The 26,972-nt window shown below is 46.0% G+C and overlaps 1 protein-coding gene across 4 annotated transcripts in view; it reads right to left on the bottom strand.

The window, feature by feature from the left end:
• Positions 1-24,975, bottom strand: part of ANK1 (ankyrin 1) — a 181,017-nt gene extending 156,042 nt beyond the window's left edge. For 2 of the 4 annotated variants that reach the window (XM_088671398.1, XM_088671399.1), the window contains exon 1: positions 24,821-24,975. In XM_088671398.1, the coding sequence (XP_088527524.1) occupies positions 24,821-24,946 (126 nt within the window). In that variant the 5' untranslated portion in view covers positions 24,947-24,975. The remainder of the gene's footprint in view (positions 1-24,820) is intronic. The other 2 variants (XM_088671400.1, XM_088671404.1) reach the window with 1 other exon arrangement.
• Between the last annotated feature and the right edge of the window lie 1,997 nt (positions 24,976-26,972).

Below are 26,972 nucleotides of genomic sequence, written 5' to 3'. Positions count from 1 at the left end.
ATTGCATGATCAGTGTGCATGGCTATATATATATATATATATATATATATATATATATATATATGGAAGAATGGTACAGTATTTTAAAGATTCTGTACCTCTCTTCAGTTTAAAAATCTCTTAGGGTAGCTAGTAAGGGATGTAAATAGAATAAAATGTAAGCATATAAATTCCGTACTGGCCTGAGTATAAGCCTCACTTTTTCCCCAAATTCCAACTGTGAAAAGTTAAAATGTGGCTTATATTTGTGATTTATTGATGAAAAGGCAGTTGATTAATCAAGGTGAGGTTTTATTTGAAGCATTTATAACCTGCCTCTTTCTCCCCTTGCTTAATGCATCTCAACATCCAATTCCTCCCTGACAACCTCAAAGTCCAAAAACAGTTACTAAAACCAGCACCTTCAAGAACATTAAAGAAAACGTTGTGTTACCCAAACCGAAATGCGACTGCCTTTATGAGATCCTGAAGAAAGTGTGAGCTAACTCATAATTTAATAAAGAAAGATGTTTTGCTGTCTTTTACAGCAACACAAAAGAACAAAAACAAAATAGAAACTATAAACAAGTGCTGACTTAACTCACAGTTCCATTGATTAAAACTGGCCTCAGTGAGCCAGTCAACCAAAGTTTCAAGTTGATGAATCTATCACTTAATGACTGCACTCCTACATAAAACACATTAGGACTGTGAAGCACAGATGCTTCCAGTGTGGCCCAGCCATGCTAATCTAATGAAAACAGTCAAAGGTTAGCCAAGAGTAGCATGGATGGGCACTTTAAAAGCCTTGACCTGAAGACAAGCTACACTCAGCTGTTCCTGAAAGCTCAGGACAGACCCTAAAGCCTCAATTAAAGGTAAAGGGACCCCTGACCATTAGGTCCAGTCGTGACCGACTCTGGGGTTGCGCGCTCATCTCGCATTATTGGCCGAGGGAGCCGGCGTATAGCTTCCAGGTGATGTGGCCAGCATGACAAAGCCGCTTCTGGCAAACCAGAGCAGCACATGGAAACGCCGTTTACCTTCCCGCTATAGCGGTTCCTATTTATCTACTTGCATTTTGACGTGCTTTCGAACTGCTAGGTTGGCAGGAGCTGGGACCAAGCAACGGGAGCTCACCCCGTCACAGGGATTCGAACCGCCGACCTTCTGATCAGCAAGCCCTAGGCTCAGTGGTTTAACCACAGCGCCACCTGGGTCCCTAAAGCCTCAATTAGGAGCCCCTAAAAGCTATCTTTATTATTTATTTCGCTTATGAACCAGTTCTTAATGAAACATCTTGAAGCACTTTCAGTTATAAAAAACAGTTTAAAAATTGTATTCATTATAAAACTGAAAGGATTACATATGTAAAATCAATCACATCTATAAAAACAATTTCACACAAGGCATCTATACACAGATCCCCGCAAATCCTAAGAGTGAAGACTCATATCACTGAGTGCTCGAGGCACATGAAAAAGAATACTTCTGATATCCAGAAAGCTAACATGCCAGAGTCAAGTCCCAGTTTCAAATCTACCATTCTTGGGCAAGGTGATTGAGCGAGTGGTTGCTGAACAACTCGAGGCACGCCTGGAGGATGCGGACCATTTGGATCCCTTCCAGTTGGGATTCAGGCCTCATCATGGGACTGAAACTGCCTTGGTCGCACTGGTCGATGATCTCTGGTGGGCTAGGGACAAAGGTGAGAGCTGTTTCCTAGTTCTGCTGGATCTCTCAGTGGCCTTTGACACCATTGACCATAACATCCTTCTGGACCGTCTAGACGGGCTGGGAGCTGGGAGCTGGGGGCACTGTCATACAGTAGTTCCGCTCCTTTCTCCAGGGTCATGTCCAGAAAGTGGGGGGAGGGTGAGTGTTCAGACCCCTGGGCTCTCACTTGTGGGGTGCCTCAGGGTTCCGTCCTCTCCCCCATGCTTTTTAATATCTATATGAAGTTGCTGGGAGAGATCATCAGGCGGTTTAGGCTGGGTGTTCATCAGTATGCGGATGATACCCAGCTCTACCTCTCTTTTAAATGGGGAGTGAAGGTGGTGAATGTCCTGTGTGAGTGCCTGGAGGCGGTTGGAGGATGGATGGCGGTTAACAGATTGAGGTTGAATCCTGACAAGACTTTTGGGGGACAGGGGGCGGGCGGGTGTTAGGGACTCCCTGGTACTGAATGGGATAACTGTGCCCCTGAGGGACCAGGTGCACAGCCTGGGAGTCATTTTGGACTCACAGCTGTCCATGGAGGTGCAGGTTAATTCTGTGTCCATCTGGTATGCAGTCTGAGACCCTACCTGCCTGCAGACTGTCTCACCAGAGTAGTGCACTCTTGGATCACTGCAATGCGCTCTACATGGGGCTACCTTTGAAGGTGACCCAGAAACTGCAAGTAATCTAGAATGCGGCAGCCAGACTGGTGACTTGGAGTGGCTGCCGGGACCACATAACACCCGTCCTGAGAGATCTACACTGGCTCCCAGTGCATTTCCGAGCACAGTTCGAAGTGTTGGTGCTGACCTTTAAAGCCCTAAATGGCCTCGGTCCTATATACCTGAAGGAGTGTCTCTATCCCCATCGTTCAGCCCGGACACTGAGATCCAGCGCCGAGGGCCTTCTGGCGGTCCCCCCACTGCGAGAAGCAAAGCTACAGGGAACCAGGCAGAGGGCCTTCTCGGTAGTGGCACCCGCCCTGTGGAACGCCCTCCCATCAGAGGTCAGAGAGATAAACAACTACCTGACATTTAGAAAATACCTAAAGGCAGCCTTGTTTAGGGAAGTTTTTAATATGTGATATTTTAATGTATTTTGATGTGTGTTGGAAGCCGCCCAGAGTGGCGGGGGACACCCGGCCAGATGGGCGGGGTATAAATAATAAAGTATTATTATTATTAGATAGACTCATTTTCTAAGTTCAAGGATTCTTTTGTGTGAGAAAGCGGATGAGCACTCAGGTTTGTGAACTCCATCCCTGCATTGTGAAGTGAATCAGCCCAGATACAGAAGAGATGAGCCCAGTGTACGCAGCCAAAGATTTCTATATTTGGCCATGATTTCAACAAATAAGAAAAGCTACTCTTCTTAGACAAGAAGGCCACTTTAAATATCTTCTCATTCCTTATTACAACCACAGACCAGAAACACAGCAGTTTCAAGAGGTGTGCCCTAACTTTGCAGCCACACTGGTGAAAAGTGGCCCTGGCAGATTACTCAGTGGAAACTTTAGCTGATTAACCTACCAATTGAACCCTGCAGCCTTACTTGAAAGTAAGTCATATTTGTTTTTATTGGAACTTGTTTCCACACAATCCATTCAGGTTCAGGATGCATGCATCAAATCATAGAATCGTAGAGCTGGAAGGGATCCCAAGGGTCATCTAGTCCAACCCCCTGCAATGCAGGAATTTCAGCTAAACCATCCATGACAGGTGGCCATCAAATCTCTGTTTAAAAACCTCCAAGGAAGGAGAGTCCACAACCTCCCGAGGGAGTTCATCCTACTGTTGAACAGCTCTTACCATCAGAAAGTTCTTAATCATGTTTAGTCAGAATCTCCTGTCTTGTAACTTGAAGTCATGGCTTTGAATCCAACCCTCCAGAGCAGGAGAAAGCAGACTTGCTTCATCTTCCATGTGACAGCCCTTAAGAAATTTGAAGATGGCTATCCTATCATCCTATCTCCCCTCAGTCTCCTCTTTCCCAGGCTAAACATACCCAGCTCCTTCAAGCATTCCTCAGAAGGCTTGGTTTCCAGACCCTTGATCATCTTGGTTGCCCTCCTCTGCACACCTTCCAGCTTGTCAACATCCTTCTTAAATTGTGTTGCCCAGAACTGGACACAGTAGTATTCCAGGTGTGGTCTGACCAAGGCAGAAGAGTGGGGCTATTACTTCCCTGGGTCTGGACACTAGACTTCTGTGGATACAGCCTAGAATAGCATTAGCTCCCCCCCCCCTTGTTGCATCACACTGTGACTCATGTTAAGCTTGTGGTCTACTAGATCCTTGCCATGTGTACTACTCACAATCCAGGCACACCCCATATTAAATTTATGCATCTGGGTCTTCCTGTCTAAGTGCAGAGCCTTACATTTGCCCCTAATGAAATTCCTTTTGTTAGCTTGAGCCCAGTTGTCCAATCTGTTTTAAGGTCATTCTGAATTCTGATTCTGTCTTCTGCTGCCCCTCCCAGTTTGATGTCATGTGCAAATTTGATGAGCATCCCCTCACTTCTTTCATCCAAGTCATTTATAATGTTGAACAACAATGGGCCCAGGACAGAACCCTGCGGCACCCCAATTGTCACTTTTTTCCAGGATGCCAAGGAACCATTAATGAGTACTCGTTGGGTTCAGTCAGTCAACCAGCTACAAATCCACCTAACAGTTACCTTGTTCAACCCACATTTACTAGCTTCCTCACAAGAATATCATGGGGAACTTTGTCAAAAGCCTTACTGAAATCAAGATACAGTATGTCCACAGCATTCCCCTGATCCACCCAGCTTGTAACTCCATCAAAAAAAAAGAATTGAGATTCATCTGACATGACATTTTTGAGAAACCCATGCTAGGTCTTAGTAATCACAGCATCCTTTTCTAAGTGCTCACAGACCAACTGCTGAACTATCTGTTCTGGACCTTTTCTGGTATCAATGGCAAGCTCACCAGTCAGTACAGTAGTTCCCTGGGTCTTCTCCCTCCACCCCCCTTTTTGAAGATGGGGACAACATTTGCCCACCGCCAGTCTGTAGGGACCTCACCAGTTCTGGAAGAATTCTCAAAGATCAAAGACAAAGATTCTGGGATTACACCTGCAAACTCCTTTAGTACCCTTGGATGCAGCTTATCAGGCCCTGGAAATCTGAACTCATTTTAAGTAAGTAGATGTTCCCTTGCCCCTCTTTTCCTGTATTGGGCTGCAGCTCCCTCCTTATATCACCAGGTTCAGCATTGCTTTCCTCATGGGTGAAGGCAGAGGCAAAGTAGGTGTTGAGTAATTCTGCCTTTTCTCTGTCACCCAAGAGCATCTCTTCATCTCCTCCATACAGAGGAGCTACCATTTGCTTATTCTCCGAGTATTTTAACATCTCCATTCAGAGCACATTCAGTGTGTCTGGAAAAGTCACAAGACAGTATCATATTTTAATGCTGGGCTATAGATAAGGTTCTTATCTCTTCATGAATTCTAGTCTGAAACTAACCTATGACCAACTGTTGGCAGAAGCTCGTTTTGGGCCACCTCTGTGTCCACAGAGGCACAGAAACAGCTGCCCTGGACGCAGACCAGAATCCACCTTCGTCATCCCATCTTCAATGGGCCTCATCTCGAACATACAGCACCTCAGCTAAACACCACCTTTGGCTCAGTGTGCAACCAAGTCATGTGACCTATGCACAACACAGGTGCGATCTATGGTGCAATCACAACTTTGCTGCTTGCACACAGATGCCACACAGGCAGAATTTTAATACCTGCCAAGTTTTGCTTTGGGGGCTGTTTGCAGATCAGAGAGATTCAAAACCAACATCTGGGTTGGGTGTGGGGTGAATTTTAACTAATCGATTATTGCCATTTGTGTGCATATGCATTTTACCACAGTGTACACATATGCATTAAGGCAGCATACAAGCCCTGGATGTATCTGTGGTGCAGAATATGTGTGCACACTGTAAACCACACACAAAACTTCTTCTTGAGCTCTGGTGTGCCTCTGCTCCTTAAGCGGTATGGATGTGTCTGGGGTGAGGGCTCCCATTAATAGCACAGGCAACCAAGCCAACTCAAAGGGGAAGTCAAGCCTCTCTTGATACTTTAGAAAGACTCAGTGGTTTCTGGCACGGAATCTCTCCCAGCCCTACCTGGCAATGCCAGAGACTGATCCTGGTACCTACAGTTTGCATGGCAGGTGTTCCACTGCCCTTCCCCTAATTATTCCTCCCAGGCTGCCTCTCAAGCAGCCCAGCGGAGGGCGTGTGTGCAGGTTACATCTTCCTCAGCACACTGAGTCTCCTGAAAGGCAACGAAACATTTCCTATACAAAGGAAAGTCACTTTGCCTATGCTCAGAAGCATTTTGCATTAGGAACCAAAGCAGACACTCCAGCAGAGGCAGCCTTGCAACTGAATCGTGTCAACTGTCCCCTATGCACAGGCCTCATTGAAGGCTATTCTACGTATACCCAGTCTACTCTCATTCATCTGCCATAGCTTTTTGAAAGGATGGAACCCTGGGTGGTAGAGTTTCATGTCTTTACTTGTCAGAGTGAATCTGAAAAGCAAGAGGGAGAACCCTGGGATAGTTTAACATACAGCCGATTTAGAGTGCCATATATAAATAGCAGCACTATTTAAGAATGGGTTTTCCTGCATTGGTTTGGCTGCCAAATTAAGCATTTGGCTGATGAGTTTCCAGCACGAGTTTCTCTCTCTTTCTTTTTGCAAACTCACTTCCAGGCAATAAAAATAGATGCACAGAAACTTGTTCCGAAATGACATTAACACGCACCTTTAGACATTGGTGTCAGGGGGGAGAGGGCCTATCACTGGAGACCCCCCTCCCCTTTATCTTCTGCCCCCTACTCTCCAACTCACTACTAATCAGGCTGGTCCTGAACCTGGAGGAGCATCAGGTGGGCATTGAACTTTTTTTTTAATTGATTTTTATTGGGGTTTTTTCTTACATCAATATAGGTCAACTCAATACAAACACAAAATTACAAACCAATCCCATAAATACAGCAACTAATTACACATTCCCCATAAATCCGTTCCGCCGAACTTGACTTCCCCTTTACATCGTTTTGGTTTTATTTGGTCAAAATCTTAATTATCCGCTTTTTTACCTTTTTTACACGTTATATCATCGTATATGATCCTGTCTTCTAATCAGGGCATATTTTAACAGTTGTAGATATTATGTCGTTCCTGTAAGTGATTTTCCCATATTACAATGGCTTTTAAGATATTCCCAGAATTTGCTCCACTCCTTAAAGGTCTTTTGATCTTTTTGTTCTCTTATCCTTCCAGACAGCCTGGCTAGTTCTATATATTCAGTCATCTTTCCTCTCCACTCCTCTACTGATGGTATTTCTGGTGTTTTCCACCTTTGTGCAAGTAGGATTCTAGCCGCAGTGGTGGCATACATAAATATTTTTACATCTTTTTTGACTTCATTCCCTATTAAACATAATAGAAACAGTTCTGGCTTTTTATGGAATGTATATTGTAACTTTTTTTGATCTCGTTATATATTGATTCCCAGTACGGTCTCACTTTTTTACATTGCCACCACATATGATAGAAATCGCCCATTTCCTCCTTACACTTCCAACACCTTTTGTCTTTTATTTTATAGATTTTTGCCAGCTTGACTGGGGTCAAGTACCAACGATACATCATCTTCATGATGTTCTCCTTAAGTATCGTACAAGCAGTGAATTTCAGATTTTGGTTCCAGAGTTTTAACCATAGGTCTATTTCAATATTGTGGCCCACATCCATGGCCCATTTAATCATTGCATCTTTAGTCTCCTCATCTTTGGTGTTCCATTCTAGAATATAATCATATGCTTTTGATAATAGTTTCTTATCTCCCTCCACTATGTCTAATTGGAATTTTGATTTGCTGTTGTTAAAGCCATTTTTTTTATCTTCTTTAAACAGGTCCCTTATTTGGTGGTACTGGAGCCAGCTTGTCATATTACCTTTCAACTCTTCGTATGATTTTATTTTCAGTTCATTTCCAGATCTTACTATTATTTCCCCATATGTCAGCCAGTTGGCTTCCATATTTTTTTTCTTTATTGTCAGTGCTTCCGTTGGGGATAACCACAATGGCGTTTTCCTTTCTAACAGAGTTTTATACCTCTCCCAGACCTCATATATCGGCCTTATCAAAACATGTGACAAAAAACCTCTATGCGCTCTAACTTTATCATACCATAGGTACCTATTATTAAATCCTTCCAGATCTAAAAGATCTGTGTCCTTCAACACCATCCATTCCCGAGCCCATATCAGACAGGCCGCCTCATAATATGTTCTTAAATCTGGGAGAGCGAAGCCTCCTCGCTCTCTTTTATCTATTAATAGTTTATGTTTTATTCTCAGAGGCCTCCCCTGCCAGATAAATCTTGAGATCTTTTTTCTCCATTGATCAAAATAACTCGTCCCCTTAATTACCGGAAGCATTTGAAAAAGGAAAAGTATTCTAGGTAACAAGTTCATCTTTATCGTGGCTATCCGGCCCCATAGTGAAAGGTTCATGCTTTTCCATCTTTCAAAATCTTTATCTAACTCCTTTCCCAGTGCCTCGTAATTATCATTAAATAGATTTATATTTTTAGATGTTAACCACACTCCCAGGTATTTGACCTTTTTTTACTGCCATGATATCGTAGTTGTTCTGTAATTCTTCCACCTCTTTTTTGCTCAGATTTTTTACCAACATTTTCGTTTTTATAGTATTCAGTTTGAAGCCCGCAAGATTACCAAATTCATTTAACTCTTTCAGAGCCTCTTTTATACTGTCTTGTGGGTCCGCCAGCATCAGAACAAGGTCGTCGGCAAAAGCCTTTTGTTTAAATTCCTTTCGCCCTACTTTTATACCTTTTATGCTCTTGTTTTCCCTTATATTTTTCAATAACACTTCCAATACTGAGATGAATAACAAAGGTGATAAGGGGCATCCTTGTCGGGTGCCCTTACCAATATTCAATTTCTCGCTTAACACTCCATTTACTATCAATTTGGCTTTTTGTTCTTTGTAGATAGCTTTGACTCCTTTCAGAAAATTTTCTCCCACACCCATTGCCTCCAGATTTTTTCCCATAAATTTCCATGAGATATTGTCGAACGCCTTCTCGGCGTCGACAAAAATTAAGGCAGCTTGTATATCGATTCTTCTATCTAGATATTCAATTACATCAATCACAGTTCTTACATTATTTCTCATTTGGCGCCCAGGCAGAAATCCCGATTGATCTTTATGTATAGTTTCATTCAGTACCTTTTTCCACCTGTTTGCCAGAATATCTGTGTAGATCTTATAGTCCGTGTTAAGCAGCGAAATAGGACGATAGTTTTTAACATTCATCAAATCAGTATCTCCTTTTGGGATCAGTGTAATAAAGGCACTTTTCCAAGAATTCGGAATCTCCCCCCTTCTAAAAATATCATTCATTAGTTTCAGCAAAGTTGGAGTTAATTGTTCTGACAATTCTTTATAAAATTTTGCTGAAAGGCCGTCAGGCCCTGGGGCCTTTCCTACCTTTAGCCTTACAATTGCTTCAAGAAGTTCTTTCATTTCAATAGGTTCATTTAGATATTGCCTTTGACCTTCTGATATTTTTTCCAGCATATGAGATTTTAAATACTTTTCTATGTCCTCCTCTGCCTCATTGCCCTTTTGATATAAATCTTTGTAAAACTTCTGAAATTCTTTTCTGATTTCTTTGGGGTTTTCAGTGATCTTACCACATTTCATTATTTTATTCACAGTATTTTGTTTTTGTTGTTTTTTAAGTTGCCAAGCTAGAAGTTTACCACTCTTGTTGGCATATTCGAAATTTCTTTGCTTTAACCATTTCAATTTCCACTCAAGCTCCTGACTTACAAGCATTGAGTATTGTGTTTGCAATGTTACAATGTTTTGCTTTATCTGAGAATCTCCCGGCTTGCTAACTAGCATTTTTTTCATTTTCTTTCAACTGTTGCATTATTTCTAGTTTTTTCTTTTCTCTTTCCCTTTTCTTAATACTGCTTTGCTGAATTAGAAAACCCCTTGCGACCGCTTTTCCCGCGTCCCACACGATATTCAGATCTGTTCCTTTGTCTAAATTTAAGTCCAGGTGTTGTCTTATCATTTCTCTCGCTTTCTCCACCACAGTTTGATCGTTAAATAAACTTTCGTTCATACTCCATCTATAAGATGTCTCTTCTCTTTTTAGTTCTAAATATATAGGATTATGGTCGGAGAGGGTTCTTGGCTGAATTTCTATTTTGTGTATTTTTGGTATCAGTTCTTTTGACACCCATATGTGGTCTATTCTCCCTGCACTCTGATTTGAATTGGAGTAGTAAGTAAATTCTTTTACATTAGGATGTTTATACCTCCAAATGTCAATCAAACCCATATTTTCTACCATCCTAAAGAAACTTTTGGGTAGCTTCCCTTCAAACATATCTTTACTTCTAGCAGTTCTGTCCAGTTCTGGGGACACCACGCCATTACAATCGCCCATCAAAATTATTTTTTGATCCACATACTCTTGTAGGTTTTCCTCCATTTTTTTTATAGAATTCTGCTTTCCTTTGATTGGGAGCATAGACTCCTATAATCAATATTTTCTCCCCTAACACTGTTATTTGAACAGCTATGACTCTTCCCTCATCATCTTTGTAAATCAAACTGGGTTCGTATTTCTCCTTTATATATAAGACCACACCTCTCTTTTTTCACATCCAATGTTGCAAAATCTAAGCCTAATTTTTTATTAACAAGAATTCTTTTGTGATTTTTTTGAGATATGAATTTCCTGTAAACAAATAATATCTAGTTTTTGTTTTCCTAATACATATTCAAATTTGTTCCTTTTGCTTTTACTATTCAAACCATTAATGTTCCAAGACTGTATTTTCAATGCCATATTTTTTATTCAGTTAATATCAATATTATGTTTGTTTTCCTTCTTATTTGTTTGATTATTATACTTCGTTTTCCTTATCCTTATTATCTTCTGTTTCTAATTCTCTGTCTATGTCCTCGTCTTCTAGTTCTTCCTCTCCACTCTTTCCCCCTGCATCCTCTTCCTCTCCTCCAGTTGCCCCTTCTTCCTCCTTTCTTACCCATCCTAACATTTCCTTGTATTTCCTTCTAAATTTTTCTATGTCAAGAGAGCTTTTAGGTGTGAATCTCTTCCCTTTGAAGTAAAATGAGATCCCTTCTAAGATCTCCCATCTAAAGCTAATTTCATTTTTCCTTAAAACTCCAACAATTTCACGATATTTTTCTCTCTTATGAAGGATTCTATTTGGGATCTCTTTAAACACAATAATCTCTCTCCCTTCTATAACCAATTTTTTTACAAAGCTCTGACTTAGGATGGCATTTCTTAGATCCATAGAGTTAAACATCACCAAACAATCCCCCCGGCAACTTCTTGGCTTTCACTTTGGGGGACTTCACCTTAATTCTAAATGCATTCAGAATTTTTGCCTCTACTTCCTCTTTGTTCAAACCCAACCAATTAGCAATCTCTACACATAACTTTTCTCTAATATTCTCATTTGCTTCTTCCTTTATCCCCCTAAATTTTAGGTTCATTTGTTTCTGTCTTTGTTCCAAAAAGGCTAAATTGTCCAGGATGTCTTCCTTCATCTTATCTAATTTTTCTATTTCTCCTTTAACCCACTCTGTTTCTTTCTTGTTTTCTCTTATCTCTTTTTGAACCTTTTTAGTGGTCTCTTCCACTGTCTTTGTTTTCACTGATAGGTCTTTAATCTGTTGAGACATTTCCTCCACCACCTGCTCAAACTTTTGATCAATAGAACTTTGCATCTCCACTAATCTCTTTTCTATGTTCTGCTCACTTTGTCTGATTTCTTTTTTAATCTCTCCTAAAAACCCTTCCCAATCCTTGACTTCTTTGCCCTCCTCCTGCTTAGATCCCCTTCTTTCTCCAGGGGTTGCTGCTTTTGCGCCTCTCATCTTGGTTTTTTAACTAACTTCCTGTGTATTTTCTAGGAAGGAGAGGTTTTAAAGTTTTAGGTGCAATTATTCCTATTGCCACCAGGGGTCACTACCCTCTATCTATTGTACACCTCTACCTATTGTACACCTCTACTCTTATTTCCTCTGTCTGGACCAATTAGTCCTTATCTTTTTCTTTTTCTTCCCCCCCCCCTGTTACTCTTATCAAGACTATTGCCCTAGACAGAATTTTGAGTAACCATATAACTCTACCATATAGCACTATTCTAACTTTGTTACCCACACTCTACACTTGGTAAAGATGCAGTTATTACATATAATATCAATAATACAAATGTTCCCCCCCCAGTCGCTTTTTCCTTGCAGTAGTTTGTATCTTTTCCAAGTCTCTTTCTGTCGTCCTCCTTCTCAGTCTTCTTTCTCTGTATCTCTGTTTCCTTCCCCTTCCTCTCAGCACACAGTCTCTTTTAACGCACAGTCCCTCTTTAGCGCACAGTCCCTTTTAACGCAGTCAGGTCTTTCTATTACCGTAACTTTGTTGCCATTTTCAGTGAGCAGTTTTTCTTTTTTAACAAAGTTCCAAGCCCACTGCCTTGAAGGCAGACAGTGAGCCTCACACAAAAGGCAGATAAGCGGAGTCCAGACGATAAACCTCACACAAGAGGCAAACAAGCAGAGTCGAGGGAGGGTTCTTTTAAGTCAACAAAATAGAGGCAAAGGAAAGGGGAGTTCACGCTTCTCCCTTAAAGTTCTTCTACACGCCTCAGCATATGAAGTGATTGTTAATCTCGGTGGGGTTTTGAAAACCACCACCAAATCCTTTCCACTTTAAAGTAACCCTCAGTCTTTCAGTCCTTTTCAGTCCTTTCGGACCTCTTTTTTATTTATTTATTTATTTATTTAGATGCCGATTAAACGGTGTCAACTCAATTATCATCAGTTTCTTCAGTTCATGAACCGCAATCTTTTTTCCAAACACCCCCAAGGTTCTCCATAAGCTCCAAACCTTCTGGAAGCTGCTTTTCCTCACACCCTCAGCTTAGTGGGGTGGGTTCACCAGCAACGACGTTTACAAAGCTCCAGATTGTCACAAAGTCTTTGGGGGTAAGTTGTATAGAAATATCGATACTCACACTCCTCAGGTAAGTTCTATTCCTTCGTTTTCTACAACACCACGCCGAGCGCCATTTTCCAAGCCAGCACGATGTAAAGTCCCCTTTTCACGCCCCACCACTTCTCACCGCTGTGACACAGATGATAATAAGCCGACCAGGCTGTTTAAGCTGTCTCTCTTATGGCACAGCTTTTTTAACTTCACAGAGGCAAGCTGCTTACATCAGGAGCTTGAGACTGCGAAGTACGGAGTCGGAGATACTCCCCCCTCGCGCCCGCCGCTCAATCCCTCCCCGGTCTTTACAAGAAAGCCGAAAGGAGGGAGAGCAGCCAAGGGTGCCGCTGGGAACCCCGAACTTCAGGGTAATCCCCCCTGAAGCGACCGGGTCCGCTTAGTCCTAGCAGGACCCCTAAATCCTCCGTATTTCTCGGAACCTCCCGCTGAGAGAGCGTTCCGCACTCCACACGATGGCCGCCGCTCACCGGAAGTATATTGGTGGGCATTGAACTTGCTTAGCACAGGCAAGGCCTGGGCAAGCCAGCTACCCAAGAGCAGCACAGCACACCAGCCAAGGCAGCCATGCCAGGGGCAGCCATGCCAGGGGCAGCGCTTGCCCTCCTACTTGAGCCAGCACAACTCATCAAGGGGCATATGGATAGCAGCACAGACCAGACTCCCCCTCCTCCGTCACCTTGGTCAGCTATAGCGCAGCCTTCCCCAACCTGGCTCACAGAAATGTTAAGTGTGGGGCTGCCCTTAAAGCATAGCTGCCAAGTTATCCCTTTTTTACAGGGATTTTCCCTTATGCTGAATAGGCTTCCTCACGAGAAAAGGGAAAACTTGGCAGCTATGCCTTAAAGACAGCTCAGAAACTTCATCGGGTCCAAATGCAGTGGCCAAATTATTGGCCAGGGTTGCTTTAAAAACTCATGTAACCCCACTTCTCAAGCAGCTTCATCAGTTGCCAGCACATTTCCAAACCCAATTTAAAGTGCTCACATTAGCACCATAGCTGCCAAGTTTTCCCTTTTCTCGCGAGGAAGCCTATTCAGCATAAGGGAAAATCCCTTTAAAAAAGGGATAACTTGGCAGCTATGATTAGCACCCCAAGCCCTCAATGACTTAGGCCCCCTGTACTTAACAGTCTCCTTCCCTACAGACCCCCACCCCCACCCCCGAGTAGGAAGATCAACAGAGGGAGAGCTCTTGGCAGTTCCAACTCCCTCAGAAGTTTTTTTGGGGGGAGGGGTGGCCCAGGAGAGGACATTCTCTGTGGAGCCCCTAAGTTGTGGAATGCCCTCCCCACAGAGGTGCATCTGGATTCTCCACAGCTTCTGGAGAATGCTGAAGACACGTCTCTTTGCCACCTTTGACACCCGAGATGTGTGTTTTCGGGACCCATCCTGTTCTTGTGAATGTGATAAATATTATAACTATTTTGAATTCTCAAATTGTTATAGCCCACCTTGGGACCTTATTGGTGAAGGGCATGTCATAAATTTCAATAAATATAGTAATAGTAATAATAACAACACATTTCCCCTATCCTTCCCTCTTCTTCTGCTATTCTCTCTGAAGAAAGCAGTTTGTCCTGTCTGCTACTGGATCCATGTACCAAAGTCCTCTCATTCTGCAATGATGGAGTCTGGGGTGCGGTGTTTCAGGGTGAAAGAGGGGGAAGTGGGGAGCAGAATTCATCTCATGTGCCTCTACACATACACTAAACTATGGTGCCTGTGGAATCTACTAGGTTTCCCCCTCAGAATTGCAAGATCCACCAAGCAGAGCCAGGTGCAAGCCACACCCAGGAAGAAATAGGGAATTCTGAGCCCAGGACTCTGAGGTGAGCTCACCGTCTTTCCATTCAAAAACTCATCTGCCAGTAACTCCAAGCTGCTCTCCTTTCCACAGTATAATCTGCACCACATAAGAGAGCAGGGAGTCATTGTATTGCTGCCATTGTTAAAGAAACTGGGAGCCAGAAACCCTTATTGATCTGCTGTGAATCTCCTGGTAGGTCCAGATTTAACTTCTGCCCACACCTGCACTAAATGCACAAAGAACCCCACTGAGCGCCCCCCCCCAGCCCCCACACCTGCCCCCACACCAGTGCTGCCCCCACACTCACATTGCCAAGGAGCAATACACGTTGCCCTCCATGCAGCAGGGTCCTGACCCCCCTGGAGTGCCCAACATCTGCAAGGACACCACCAAATGCGCATGGGCAATATTTCCCACACATTCCCCTTGAATGCACATGTGCTGGGGGGGGGGGGAGAAGGCCAATGCAGCAATGTCAGGGGGGAGGCACAGCCGGCCCCCTGCCGCACCTCGTGCATTTAGCATGTGCATGGAGTCACGCACAAGGAGGGTTTGGCGACACAGAAACAACTTTTGCTATGCTCTTCTATTAAACGAGGCGTGTAACTATCATACCAACTTAACTTCAAAGCTTCAAAGAAGAAAAATTGCTCCCATTGTATGGCTTGGGCAGCCGGAGCAGGTCATGCAAATTACTCAGTTGCAAAAAATAAATGGAGGAGTTGGCCAGGGTTCATAAAAATGTTGCTGATTCACAAGGAAATTCTGTTCCTCCTGCATTTTCCATGACTCTTGGGACTTGTCTGGTGCCTTAATAGCTTCACTGCCATTCTTTCAAAGCCCTCGGATGGCTCTGCCCACCAGCTGCCTCACTTTAACACACAAAAGATGGGCTTCCAGCCAGGTGCATGATCCAGCTCTTGTCAAGGTGGGGAGGGGGGGGAAGTGCCATGGACCTCATGTAAATAAGAAGAGCAGAGGGCAAGGGGACTTGTGCCATGGACTCAAGTCTCTGGACATGCAGGAGAGAAGGTGGGTCAAGTAACACTGATAAATGTGCAAAGTGCTCGTTCCAGGAGTGGCACAAGCAAGCAATGCAGCAACTGCATGGTGCCCTAGCCGTCTCCAGGTGTGTTGCGCTACAACTCCAATCAGGTGGGTGCCAGGTTGGAGACATCTGGTCTATTCTGGCTGAGTGGGAAGGCTCTTTAAGCCAGGCATCCCCAAACTGCGGCCCTCCAGATGTTTTGGCCTACAACTCCCATGATCCCTAGCTAACAGGACCAGTGGTCAGGGATGATGGGAATTGTAGTCCAAAACATCTGGAGGGCCGAAGTTTGGGGGTGCCTCCTCTAAGGGCTCGGGGAGCAGATCATGCCCAGCCAGGCTACCTGTACCACAGATGCCAAACACTGAACCTGGGAGCTTCTGCATGCAAAGCACAGTCTCTATGACTATCAGTTTCAGAAGCAGTCTACCTTTGAATACCAGCTGTTTGGAAGGAAGCAACAGGCGAGAGCTGTTTCTTTATGCTCTACTTCAGGGATTACTAGAAGCACCTTGCTGGCTAAACAGAAATCTGGATGAGAAGGAAGAGCCTCAGCTCAGAGGTGGGGCCTGTGCTCTGCATACAGAAGGTCCCAGGCTCAATCTGCAATGGCATTTCCAGGCAGGGCTGGCTGGGAGACCCCTGCCTGAAACCCTGGAGAGAGGTGGCCAGGCTGTGAGGACAATACTGAATGAGATGGACCCCTGGAGTTCAGCAGGAGGCTGCTTCCTCTCTTCTATGGACCCACAGTCCAGGAATCTACCTAGGTAATTATGTTCTTATAGGTACACTTACAAGTCAGAACCCTCCTGATCATGGGAGTCAGGGGATTCCCAAGAGCCAACCCCAGATCATTACCTACTAGTAAAGGTAAAGGGGCCCCTGGCCATCAGGTCCAGTCGTGTCCGACTCTGGGGTTGCGGTGCTCATCTCATTCTATAGGCCGAGACAGCTTCCGCAGACAGCTTCCGTGTCATGTGGCCAGCATGACAAAGCCACTTCTGGCGAACCAGAGCAGCGCACAGAAACGCTGTTTACCTTCCTGCCGGAGCAGTCCCTATTTATCTACTTGCACTTTGATGTGCTTTCGAACTGCTAGGTGGGCAGGAGCTGGGACCAAGCAATGGGAGCTCACCCTGTTGCAGGGATTTGAACTGCCGACCTTCTGATCAGCAAGCCCTAGACTCTGTGGTTTAACCCACAGCGCCACCTGGGTCCCTCATTACCTACTATATCATTACCTACTATATGCCTATAAAGTCTCTAACATTTCCTCAGCCTGGGGAATGAATCTCAACAGCAAGGCAAAAGGGGGAGGGGGCGACCTGCTGTTGCTCCAGACATTGCAGGGCTCCAGCTCCCAGAATTCCTGACCATTGGCCTATCTAGCTGGGGCTGATGGGAGCTGGAGTTCCCCCCCTTGCCCTACGGGAATACTTGTTCTCTCTCTGCCTGTTCCCTTGCCATCTGCCTCTATGACACCCCCTCTGTGCCAGGTACTCTTCATTTGATGGCACCTGAGCCTGGGCATGACTCAGGCCTGGGCAACTAGCAAGTTTTAGCTTCAACTAAGGTGGCCAAAGCAACACGAAAATTAAGGGGGAGAGAGATCAGGAAGCAGATTGCACCTCTCCATAGGAATGGCCTGTGCCTCTTTATTTAGCACAGACTGTGCCAGCCCTAGGGACCTCCAGATATTCTTGGACTACAACTCCCATCAGCCCCAGCCAGCATGGCCAATCATCAGGGGTGGTGGGAGTTGTAGTGTAGTTTGGCTCTGCTGCCTGTGGCTGGAGGAAGTGGTAGCCCAACAATGCCAGGAGGGTGCGAGAAGCCTGATTTGGCATATCTCACTGCACACATCACCAAAAGACTGACCTTGCCTTCTTCTGCCCAACCCCCTGGAAGCCAGACTAAAATAACTGTCTCAGAAACTCTTCTGGGTTCTAATCTGCTGGGAATAATTTATTCTGTGCCAGGGGAACCCTGTGCTCTGCTTCGCCTTCAGAATGCCCTCTGGCAAGGCAACCTTGTCATCCCATTTTTTACCAGCATCACCCCTTCCAGCTGCTCATGATTTCAATAGGGCTTCTTGATAACAATGTTTTATTGCCAATGCCAGTAGCTATAAGTTGAACCCACAGAGAGATCTGCTCTCTCTCCCGAAGCTCTCTGGAACCCATGACATGGATTTAATTCCTACAAATGGGCCGGGGGGGGGTTGGACTCCACATGCTGCCTCTGACTGCGTTGCAGCCCATCTCCAGAGAGTTGCTGGCCTAGTTAGGAGTCACCTGAGTGCCCAGGATTTGCAACACATCTCAAACACCAAAGGCCACGCCAACTCTCACAGCCACTTATTAGTGCTTAACGTGCAGAAGGAAAACAGGCCTCTTCCCCTGCAGATCTGTTGCTGAATGAGTGGAGAACTTTCTTGGCCTGATTTTTATCTGCTCTCTCCTGGGGACCAACTTTGGCAGATGGGCGGGACCACCACCTGTCAGTCACCAGTCATAATGTCAGGACCAAGCAACCAAGCAGCTTGTTCCAAAGGAGTTGTGGACTAGCCCACCTGCCAACAGATGCATTTAGCCATTTGCAGCATACTGGTAGCCTAAATGGGAGGAAAACAGACCACCCCTCTTCCAACTTACAGAAGTTTCCCTCTCTGGGTACCACAGACCCCTGGCAGCACCAAGTTCCAGGACAAACACTACGGGGTCAGTTTTCTCAATAAGAATACTGCTTTTGAGATTTATGGGATTTCTGTGTGACAGGAGTCATCTTCAAAACAGCATCAGCCCAGATCAAACAGAATACACTTGACAGCTGCAAAACTGCAGGTTTCTTTTCCCCAAACCAGTGGTCAGAATTAGCCAGGCAGGTACCAGGTGCATTTTGCCATACCTGGGAATCTTTGGGTCTTAACTGTTTTCACACACTAATGCCACATCTTGTAGAATTCTATCAGTTACATTTTATCTGCACAATCAGAATGAATTTCAGGAACCAAAGTACTTTTTCTGTGCAGCCTGAGCAGGAGTAGTGAACAATGTTATAGCTAATTGTCTCAGCTTGTCTTCACTTACCCCAGCCCACTGCCCTGCTCACAGTTGTGAAGAATATCCCTATGTTATGAATGGTCACTATTAAGAAAAACAGGTTGGAATAGGCCAACACACACACACACACACACACACACACACACACACACACACGGTCCCTGAATGAAGTGTCCCTGAACTGAAAATGGATATTGGGTCTTCTGATGGAGGTAAGAACCTGCTTAGCCACAAACAAGCACAGAACCTGAAATCAGAACTCTTGTAATCGTAGGTCTCCTAGGGTTGCTTTTGGGTGTGTGGAAGACCATTGCCCTTTCTTTCTCCAGTTTCCAGAACAATGGAGCTACCCGTGAGAAGCAGGATTTCTCTCACATTCACACAGCTCCAGGCTGACTTGTTCCCATTCTGCAGAGGAGCCCACAGGTCAAAGCAAGTCAACTGGCCCAGAAGCACAGAGAGTGCCCAGCGGCCCACTCACTCCAACAAGGATTAGAAGAGAACTGAAGTCTTGGGAGCCTCTGCCTCCTCTCTGAGCTACACCTGTTTGGGAAACTGAAGTCTCTTAAAGGGCCAGCCCTCTGCCTGGAGACGGACGCTTGTCCTGTGCTCTGTAGCCTCCTGCCTGGTATGATCCCAGTGAACACAGTAGGATGCACCTGGTTCCCCAGTGCAAGGCACTTAGGAGAGTTCTATGGAAGCAGGTTCACAGGGTGATCCTGGCTGCCAGCCTCGGGTTCAGTGGCCCCCTAACCACCAGCCCAGTCCTTGCCAGTGACATGGCAGCCTCCAGTTGGATGCCCTGGTCACTGCTGGACTCCAGAATCATGAAACAGATTGCAGTCGACTTACTTTGACTCACATTGATCCTACTCCCAGCAGCTTCTGGCCTTTGTCTCTTAATTATGGAGCAGGTGGAATGTTTTAATCCTCCCTTTAAAAAAAATTGTTTATATACTGAAAGTCATTTCGAGTTACCTTGGTAAAAAAAAAAATCAACATATTTAATTACCGTAATAATGAAGGCTGTGCAATTACAATGACCAGAACTGTTTTAAATTCACTTCCAATACATGCTGGAAATGACCCTGTCCACTCACACGTCCGTTTTTTATTTTTTTCAGTTGACATGTCAACACTGAGAGCCAGTGTGGTGTAGTAGTTAAGAGCGGTAGACTCGTAATCTGGGGAACTGGGTTCGTGTCTCTGCTCCTCCACATGCAGCTGCTGGGTGACCTTGGGCTAGTCACACTTTTGAAGTCTCTCAGCCCCACTCACCTCACAGAGTGTTTGTTGTGGGGGAGGAAGGGAAGGGAGAATGTTAGCCGCTTTGAGACTCCTTCGGGTAGTGATAAAGCGGGATATCAAATCCAAACTCTTCTCTTCTTCTATCTTCTCAGTACCGGGTTAAATAATTTCTCCTTTGCCCAGATATCCTAAATAGGATGGATTTGATTTTTCACTGTCACCTTATGATTGCTTATACTTTGCTTTTATCATATTTTATTACTGATATTATTGTACCCACTGCCCTAGAGAACAGTTTAGACATTTTAAAAATAAATAATTCCAAGCCACTGGCTTCAGCAAGTCTGATGTAGTGAAAGTCCTTAATTATGATTCACAGCCTCCTGCAGAAAAGTAAGTTGAGCCCAGAATAAAGTTTGTAACTTGAGCATGTAGCAACACAATCATATGAACAAAAACACACACATGCACACACAAAATGACTGAAACACTGGTTGTGCAAATCAACCTTTAATCAACAGAATAAATGCAGCTCTTAGAAGCTACCCACCTGGTAGTCATGGTGGTTAGAGCCAACAGTCTGTCTAACTATGCTTAATATGCACTAGAAACCAGGCTTTTAGTGTTGCAGCTCCAGCCCTCTGGAATCAGTTACCAACTGAAATTAGGCAAGTGCCTAGTGATCTAGATGCCTATTGGAGACATTTGCATTTAAGAAGGCTTTCCCTGAAGTGTGACCCAGTCATTTTAGGGAATACAGTAATTATTGAAATGGGTTTACTGCTTTTAGTTCACTGCATTTTGAATCTTTTTAAAATTTTTATCTCATTTTATTGTACACCACTTTGGTAACTTTCAGTTGTGAAAGTTTACATATCTGCAAATAAATAAAATAAAAATAAATATTGCCTACTCCAACCAGCAACTCACCAGCTGTTTATGCGAAGCTCACATGCAGTAGCATCTGGCCAATTCTTTCAGCCAACAAATGCATCTGACCATGGAAGCTCTATTTAGATACCATGGCTAAAATCAGCTATTCTAGACCAGTCCTCCTATATGTCATTTAAATTTCTCTTCTGTTCATCAATTTACTTAGGTGAGTTGTAAAACAATGGAAGTCTTCCCCAGCACATCTGCTTTCTCTACACTATTCCCAATCTGTTAATGAAAAAGTGTGGCCTTTCTTAACGGTTCTTTTTCTACACCTGCATCAACTGTATGTATGGAACACTGCCCAGAAGAGTAGTGGGATGCTGTGCTCCCTTCCCTCTTAAGACTTATAGAACAAAATGGAAAAGAAGGAACTGTGTAACAGTGATTGGCGCAGAAAGAATATTGGGAAATTAGTCACTGGAACTCATAGCAACAAGACAGAAGCAAAGACAAAAACTTCAAAGAACCCAGAAGCTGGCTGGAGTCAAATAAGCTTTGCTATGGCCCTCCAAAACCCTGCCTCCGTACCAAGGCATTGTTTGTCAATAAACATAAGCAAGGAATAGATCCTGACTTGTGTCAGGGCTGTGAGGTAGTGGCCTCAGGTAAGTGGTTGGATGTCATGAAAGGGCAGCAAAATTTTAGAAATTTATATTAGATATATGAAATAAGAAGGTGGTGATGGTGATGGTGGTCCTGCTGAGAGGCACTTGTAGGATGTTCTGCCTCAAGTTGCTAAAGCAGCCTGTCCCGCCTTAAGACCTTGATCTGCACCTTGATCTGGTTGGTGGGGAGAAACAAGCTGCAATTCTGCCTCAGGCAGCAAAGTGTCCTGGGCAAACCCTGACCTCAATCCTCAGGGAGAGCATTGATCCACTGAGCTAGGACTGCCAACACCGACCGGTTTTCAGGCAGGGCACCTTCCAAGCCCTATCTGGAGAGTGCATGGATTAAACCTGGGGCCACTGCAGGCAGCGCAGGTGCTCAGCGCTTGCTGACCTATGGCCTTTCTTATGTGTGATGCCCAAGAATGGAGATCAGGATGCAGATCTTCTTTCCCATGTTTTCGTATTCTATTTTGCATTAAAGACCAATTTGTGTGTCTGGTTTAAGTCAGAAGACTCAAGCCAGCCAAGTCAGCATGTTGCATAGGCTGCTAATACTAAATATAGCATAACGTGAATATACAGTATGGCAAGAGGATATAAATTGACATTCATGTTCCTATATTATGTATGATTTATAACCTAAAAAAAATAAAACCTGAAAACTGACTAATGTGCTCCAACCCAAATGGCGCAAAAATGAAGAAAATAGTACATTTGTTTCCACAACATTAACCCTCTGAATAAACTAACTAAGCTAATCTGCAGCATCCAAAAGGGCTTTCTGTGTGCACCTGTTTGCCTGAATTTGGCAAGGCCGTTTTAGGGGATTGTTTTTGATCTAGACCAAATTTTTGTTCTGGATTTTTGTACCTCCAGGCTGGATGGGTTTTATTAATTTAATGCTGGCTTTTATTATTTATTTCTAAATGTAAGATTGCATTGGATTTAATCACATATGCTTGCTTCAAGATGACTTTTTGTCCCTAAAAGTGACATTGAAATATTTTAAATAAAATAAAATAAAGAGAGGACCAGGCTGAATAAAGGAGCCCAGACTGAGAAAATGTACTCACTACCCTTTACTGGCAGGATGAACTACTTAACCAAGATGTTTCACATTTTCTCAGGCAGCACCTGATTGCCAGAGGAAGTCTATAATGCAATACTGCAGAGGATGGATAAAATGGTTTTTTGTCTTCAAAACATGCACACACACATGGATGCAAACACACATATAACCTGATTTCCCACTGCTTGGCTATTTGCCACTGACTGTGTGAACAAACTCCTTTAAAAGCACACATGAGATGGTAATGAAAGTTCTGTGGGTGGTTTTTGGCTGCGAGGACCATTCTATTTGCAAAAAGGCTACTTGATGTTGCATGCCTCAAGTGTTAAGCATGAATGAAAGAACTGGGTGAAATGAGGTTCCAGGCCCTCTAGACTCCAAAACATTGGACCTAGTGAAACAAAGAAAACCAACTGTAACCTTTCTCCCTTTCTGTGTGTATGCTCCATGCAAAGACTTCCAGGCAACTCTCTTCTGGGTTCAGCATGATACTTGCATGTGGGCTTACATTTCAGTTGGACACACATATATTGGTCATTGCCTGTACAACTACAAAACTGCTGCTAGCATATAGGGCTTGTTTTATTCATAGCCTGTTTGCCCCCACACACCCATTAGCCATTTGCAATGTATCACCAGGTAGAAAGAGACTGATTTCTTTGCCATTAAAAAAATAAGTCTGTTTGCCTGTGTAAGGTTCTGACTCCCCATAGGTGACCAGGAGACTGTGTATATAGAAACTTGCTATAATACAGCTTGTTCGCACAAACTATCCTCATAGACTTGTGATGCATATAAGCACTGAATTCAAAGCCCTGTCTTCAACCAGAGTATTTCATTCTTAAAGTAACTTTGATAGATTCCTACTATGATCAAAATGAGATAGCTGTGTTGACCCACAATGCCAAAAATCAGTGTGATTTAAAATACTTTTAATAAGATTCAACCAGTATTCACACAATGGGATGCAAGCTTCGGATTCCACAAAATTCTTCCTCTTCCTGGATGATCTCAGAAAGAGGGGGGGGGGTGGATGTTTCCCAGCAAAGATAAGACCATCTTAAGACTGAAACAAATTTCAGGCAAACATTGCATCCTCCTTTTCCCCACATCCACTCTCTTCAGGCCAAGGAACAATTCTGTGCAACTCAAAAGTTCATGCTTTGCAAGGGCCAGGCTAAGGCATCAGCTGGAAATTCAAATGGCATCAGCCTCACATACTAATTAGCATGGATCATAATCCACCAGGAATCTGAAAGGAACAGGAGCAGCTCCATCTAACTTAGATTGTCTAGACCCCTACAATGGAGTGGAGTCCGACACCATTTGGAGAGGCACAGGCACTAGTCTCCCCAGTTCCCACCCCTGGACTAGAGAGTCCTTCAGAACGAATGAGCGGAACAGCAACAACAACATCATCCAGCACGGGCAAAATGGACCAAAGGCAGGACGAGTCCTGAACCACTGCAAAAAGAACTACCGTGAACGGTACCCAAGCACCTTGTCTCTGGCCAAATAGCTGCTTTATGGTTCCTGGGACCTGGTCCCCTCCTTCTCCCCTCAGCCCCCGCCAGCTGGAGGGCACCAAGCTGAGGGAGGCTGGCCTAGTCCGCCTGCAACCTCACAAGTCCGGCTTCAGGGTCCCTGGAAAGGAAAGAAGGAGCCGCAGGAGCTGCAGCGCAGGCCCCGCGCTTGGCGGGAGATGGGGACTTTTAAGCTTTGGGTATCTTCGGTCACTGGCCAGACTAGAGGCAACAGAAGGCTAGATATTCGGACAGGCGGGTGGCGGGCGGAGAGGTCCCCACCACTGCAGCCCCTCTTCTACCCCAGCCAAGACCTTCCCGGCCCCGGGGACTCCACTGTCCGGCGCGCCTGGAAACTCCAGCGCGGCCAGGGAGAGGAGTCGGATCAAAAACCAGTGCGCGCTCGGCGACGCCTGATCCCAACGCCGGAAAACACCGCCACGCCAAAGAAACTTGCCCGGGAGAAGCTACTCACAACGGGCTGGAGGAAGAGGAGGACGCCCCGGCCCATCCCCAGAGCGGAGACCCATCCAATTCCGCGCGCACCCGGGACCTGCAGGAGGGGATTCCACCTGCCCCAACCCTCCCGCCACGTGCCGCCCCTCCAGCGCGGAGGGCTGGAGCCGAGAGGGGGAGCGCGGAGCCTGCCCTCGCCCTCGCCCCCGCCCCGCGCGCACCCGGGCTCTGCGCACCTTTTTCTTGCGGTCCCGGGAGCGGTTCCTGCGCTTGCGGTTGGACTCCTCCTTCTCCTTCTGCTCCTGCAAGGCCTGCGCCTCGATGTCTTTGATCTTCTTGAGCTGCTTGGCCGCCTGAGCCATGGCGAGCAGCCGCAGCACAAGCCCCGCACGCGGCCCGCGCCACCAGGACGGCCCCGAGACGACGCCGACGACGCGGCCACTGCAGTCCCGCCGCCCCGCGTCCGATCAGCTGCGCTGCTGCGGCGGCGGGGCCACACTTCACCTGCGGCCGCGCGGGAGGGGAAGCGGCGCGGCGCCGGCGGCCGGAGGAGAGGCTACTGCGGCGTCGGCGGCCGCGGCGCGCAGGGACTTCCGGAGGCTAGGGGCAAGGCGGCCCGGGCGCGGAGGATGGCGCGCAGCGGGGCGCGAGGGCGCAGGGCGCGCCTTCCGGGCTGGGCGCGCTCCTGCCCTTAGGCTTCAGTGCGCGCTTCCTGGCGGCCCGCTCGGCGAGGTGGCCCCCGGCATGCCGGCTCCGGCGAGGCGGCGGCTTACGACGGGCCACCTGCGCAGGCGAAGCGAGGCGGGCTTGGGGGCAGGTAGGGGGCCTCCGCCTCCGCCGCTGCAGCTGTGGGGTTGCTGCCGCCGCCGCCGCCGCCGCTGCTGCTGCTGCGGTGGCGCGTCTGCCCGGCTCAGATGCTCCCCGCGCGGCCACTAACCGCTCAGCAGCGGCGGGAGGGGGCGGCGAGATGGGATCGGAATCGATGCAGATGCGGCTCTGCCTGGGCTAAGCAGGGGACGGCTCCTGCCCACCACCGCCCATCCACCTGACAGGGGCTCTCTCTGTGCTCGCCGCAGGGGGGAGAGGAGGAAGTCTCCCCCCTCAGCTGCCCGCCCCCTAAGCATCTCTTTTCAATGAATGGGCTCAACTCTGGAACATCGTGAAGGAAAGAGGGGGTCCCTGAGCAGGTACAGAGTTACGTTTCCTTCCACTGGCAGGTCTGCGGGTCAGACTCAGGGCCCCTGAGCAGAGTTCTGCTGCTTTCAACAGGCAAGGCTGTGGGCAGAGAGCCCCCTGGCAGAGCTTTCAGATTATAGAGGGGATGGAATCCTAAAAGGCATGCCTGTTTTGTTTTTCTTTTGTAGAAACTTAGAGGTGTCCAGAAGCCGCAGTCAGGAAAGACCCCAAATGCCTTGCATAGTATTCCAGTTCCTCCCTAGGAAGGGAAACTCTTCTCTGTGTGTGAACAGGGCACTGGGCACATGATCCAAGGCCAAACCCAGTTGGGCGACAGGGAGCGGGGAGGAGAGCAGCAATACAAGGGGAGCTCGTTTCAGACAGTGGCTTTGGTCCTTGGCACACGTTACTCAGCAGGACTTGTTTGTGAGTTGAAATGCATCAGACTGGGCTGCATCAGCGTGCCATGACCCAGGAAATCACACCAGAGCTCACCTGGATGATGCAACAAGCAGCTGTTCCATTATCCTCAGCACCTGCCTTGCAACACGGGGGTAATAAATGCTGGTGCTTAGCTCAGAGAGATGGTGTTGTAGGATTGCTGAGATTGCATGTGTGAACTAGTTGCACTCTGGGAAAGCACTGTAAAACTGCTATTGTAAGGAAAGGTATGGCTTTCAGGGCCTGGCTTTCTGGTTCAAATTTAACATCAGCAGGAGCAGTCCAAGACATTGAGTCTACCTTCTACTGAGACTGTTGCCCCATCTGGCTCAGTATTGTCTGCACTGACTGGAAAAGAGTCCCCAGGGTTCCAGAGAAGGGGTCTTTCTCAGCCCCACCTGGAGATGCTGCAGGTTGCGCCTAATACCTTCTGAAGGCCCAACAGATGCTCTGCCACTGAGCCCCTTCCCATGGCCTTACTCCCACACCCTCAAATCAATGTGTGTGGTGCCCAAGCCTAACCACACTGGTACCTAACACATTTCCCCTCTCCCTGGAAGTAAAATTGGAGCAACATTAAATAGCTAACCATTTGCTACCCTTTCATGACTAAAATCAGCTGTCTCTCTTTGCCTAGTAGTCAGACTGGCCATCTTACAGGGTGTTTGATCAACAAAGCCAACCGTTTCTCTTCCCTTCACAAACCAGACTGGAATCCATTGCCCCATCACTCCAGAGGTGGGGAGGAATCTGGGTGATGCAGGACTGAAT

Source organism: Zootoca vivipara, chromosome 6, assembly GCF_965207765.1.
Source record: "Zootoca vivipara chromosome 6, rZooViv2.hap1.1, whole genome shotgun sequence".
Taxonomy (NCBI): domain Eukaryota; kingdom Metazoa; phylum Chordata; class Lepidosauria; order Squamata; family Lacertidae; genus Zootoca; species Zootoca vivipara.
The sequence above is the reverse complement of the archived record's forward strand: the minus strand, read 5'-3'. Positions and strand labels throughout refer to the sequence as shown.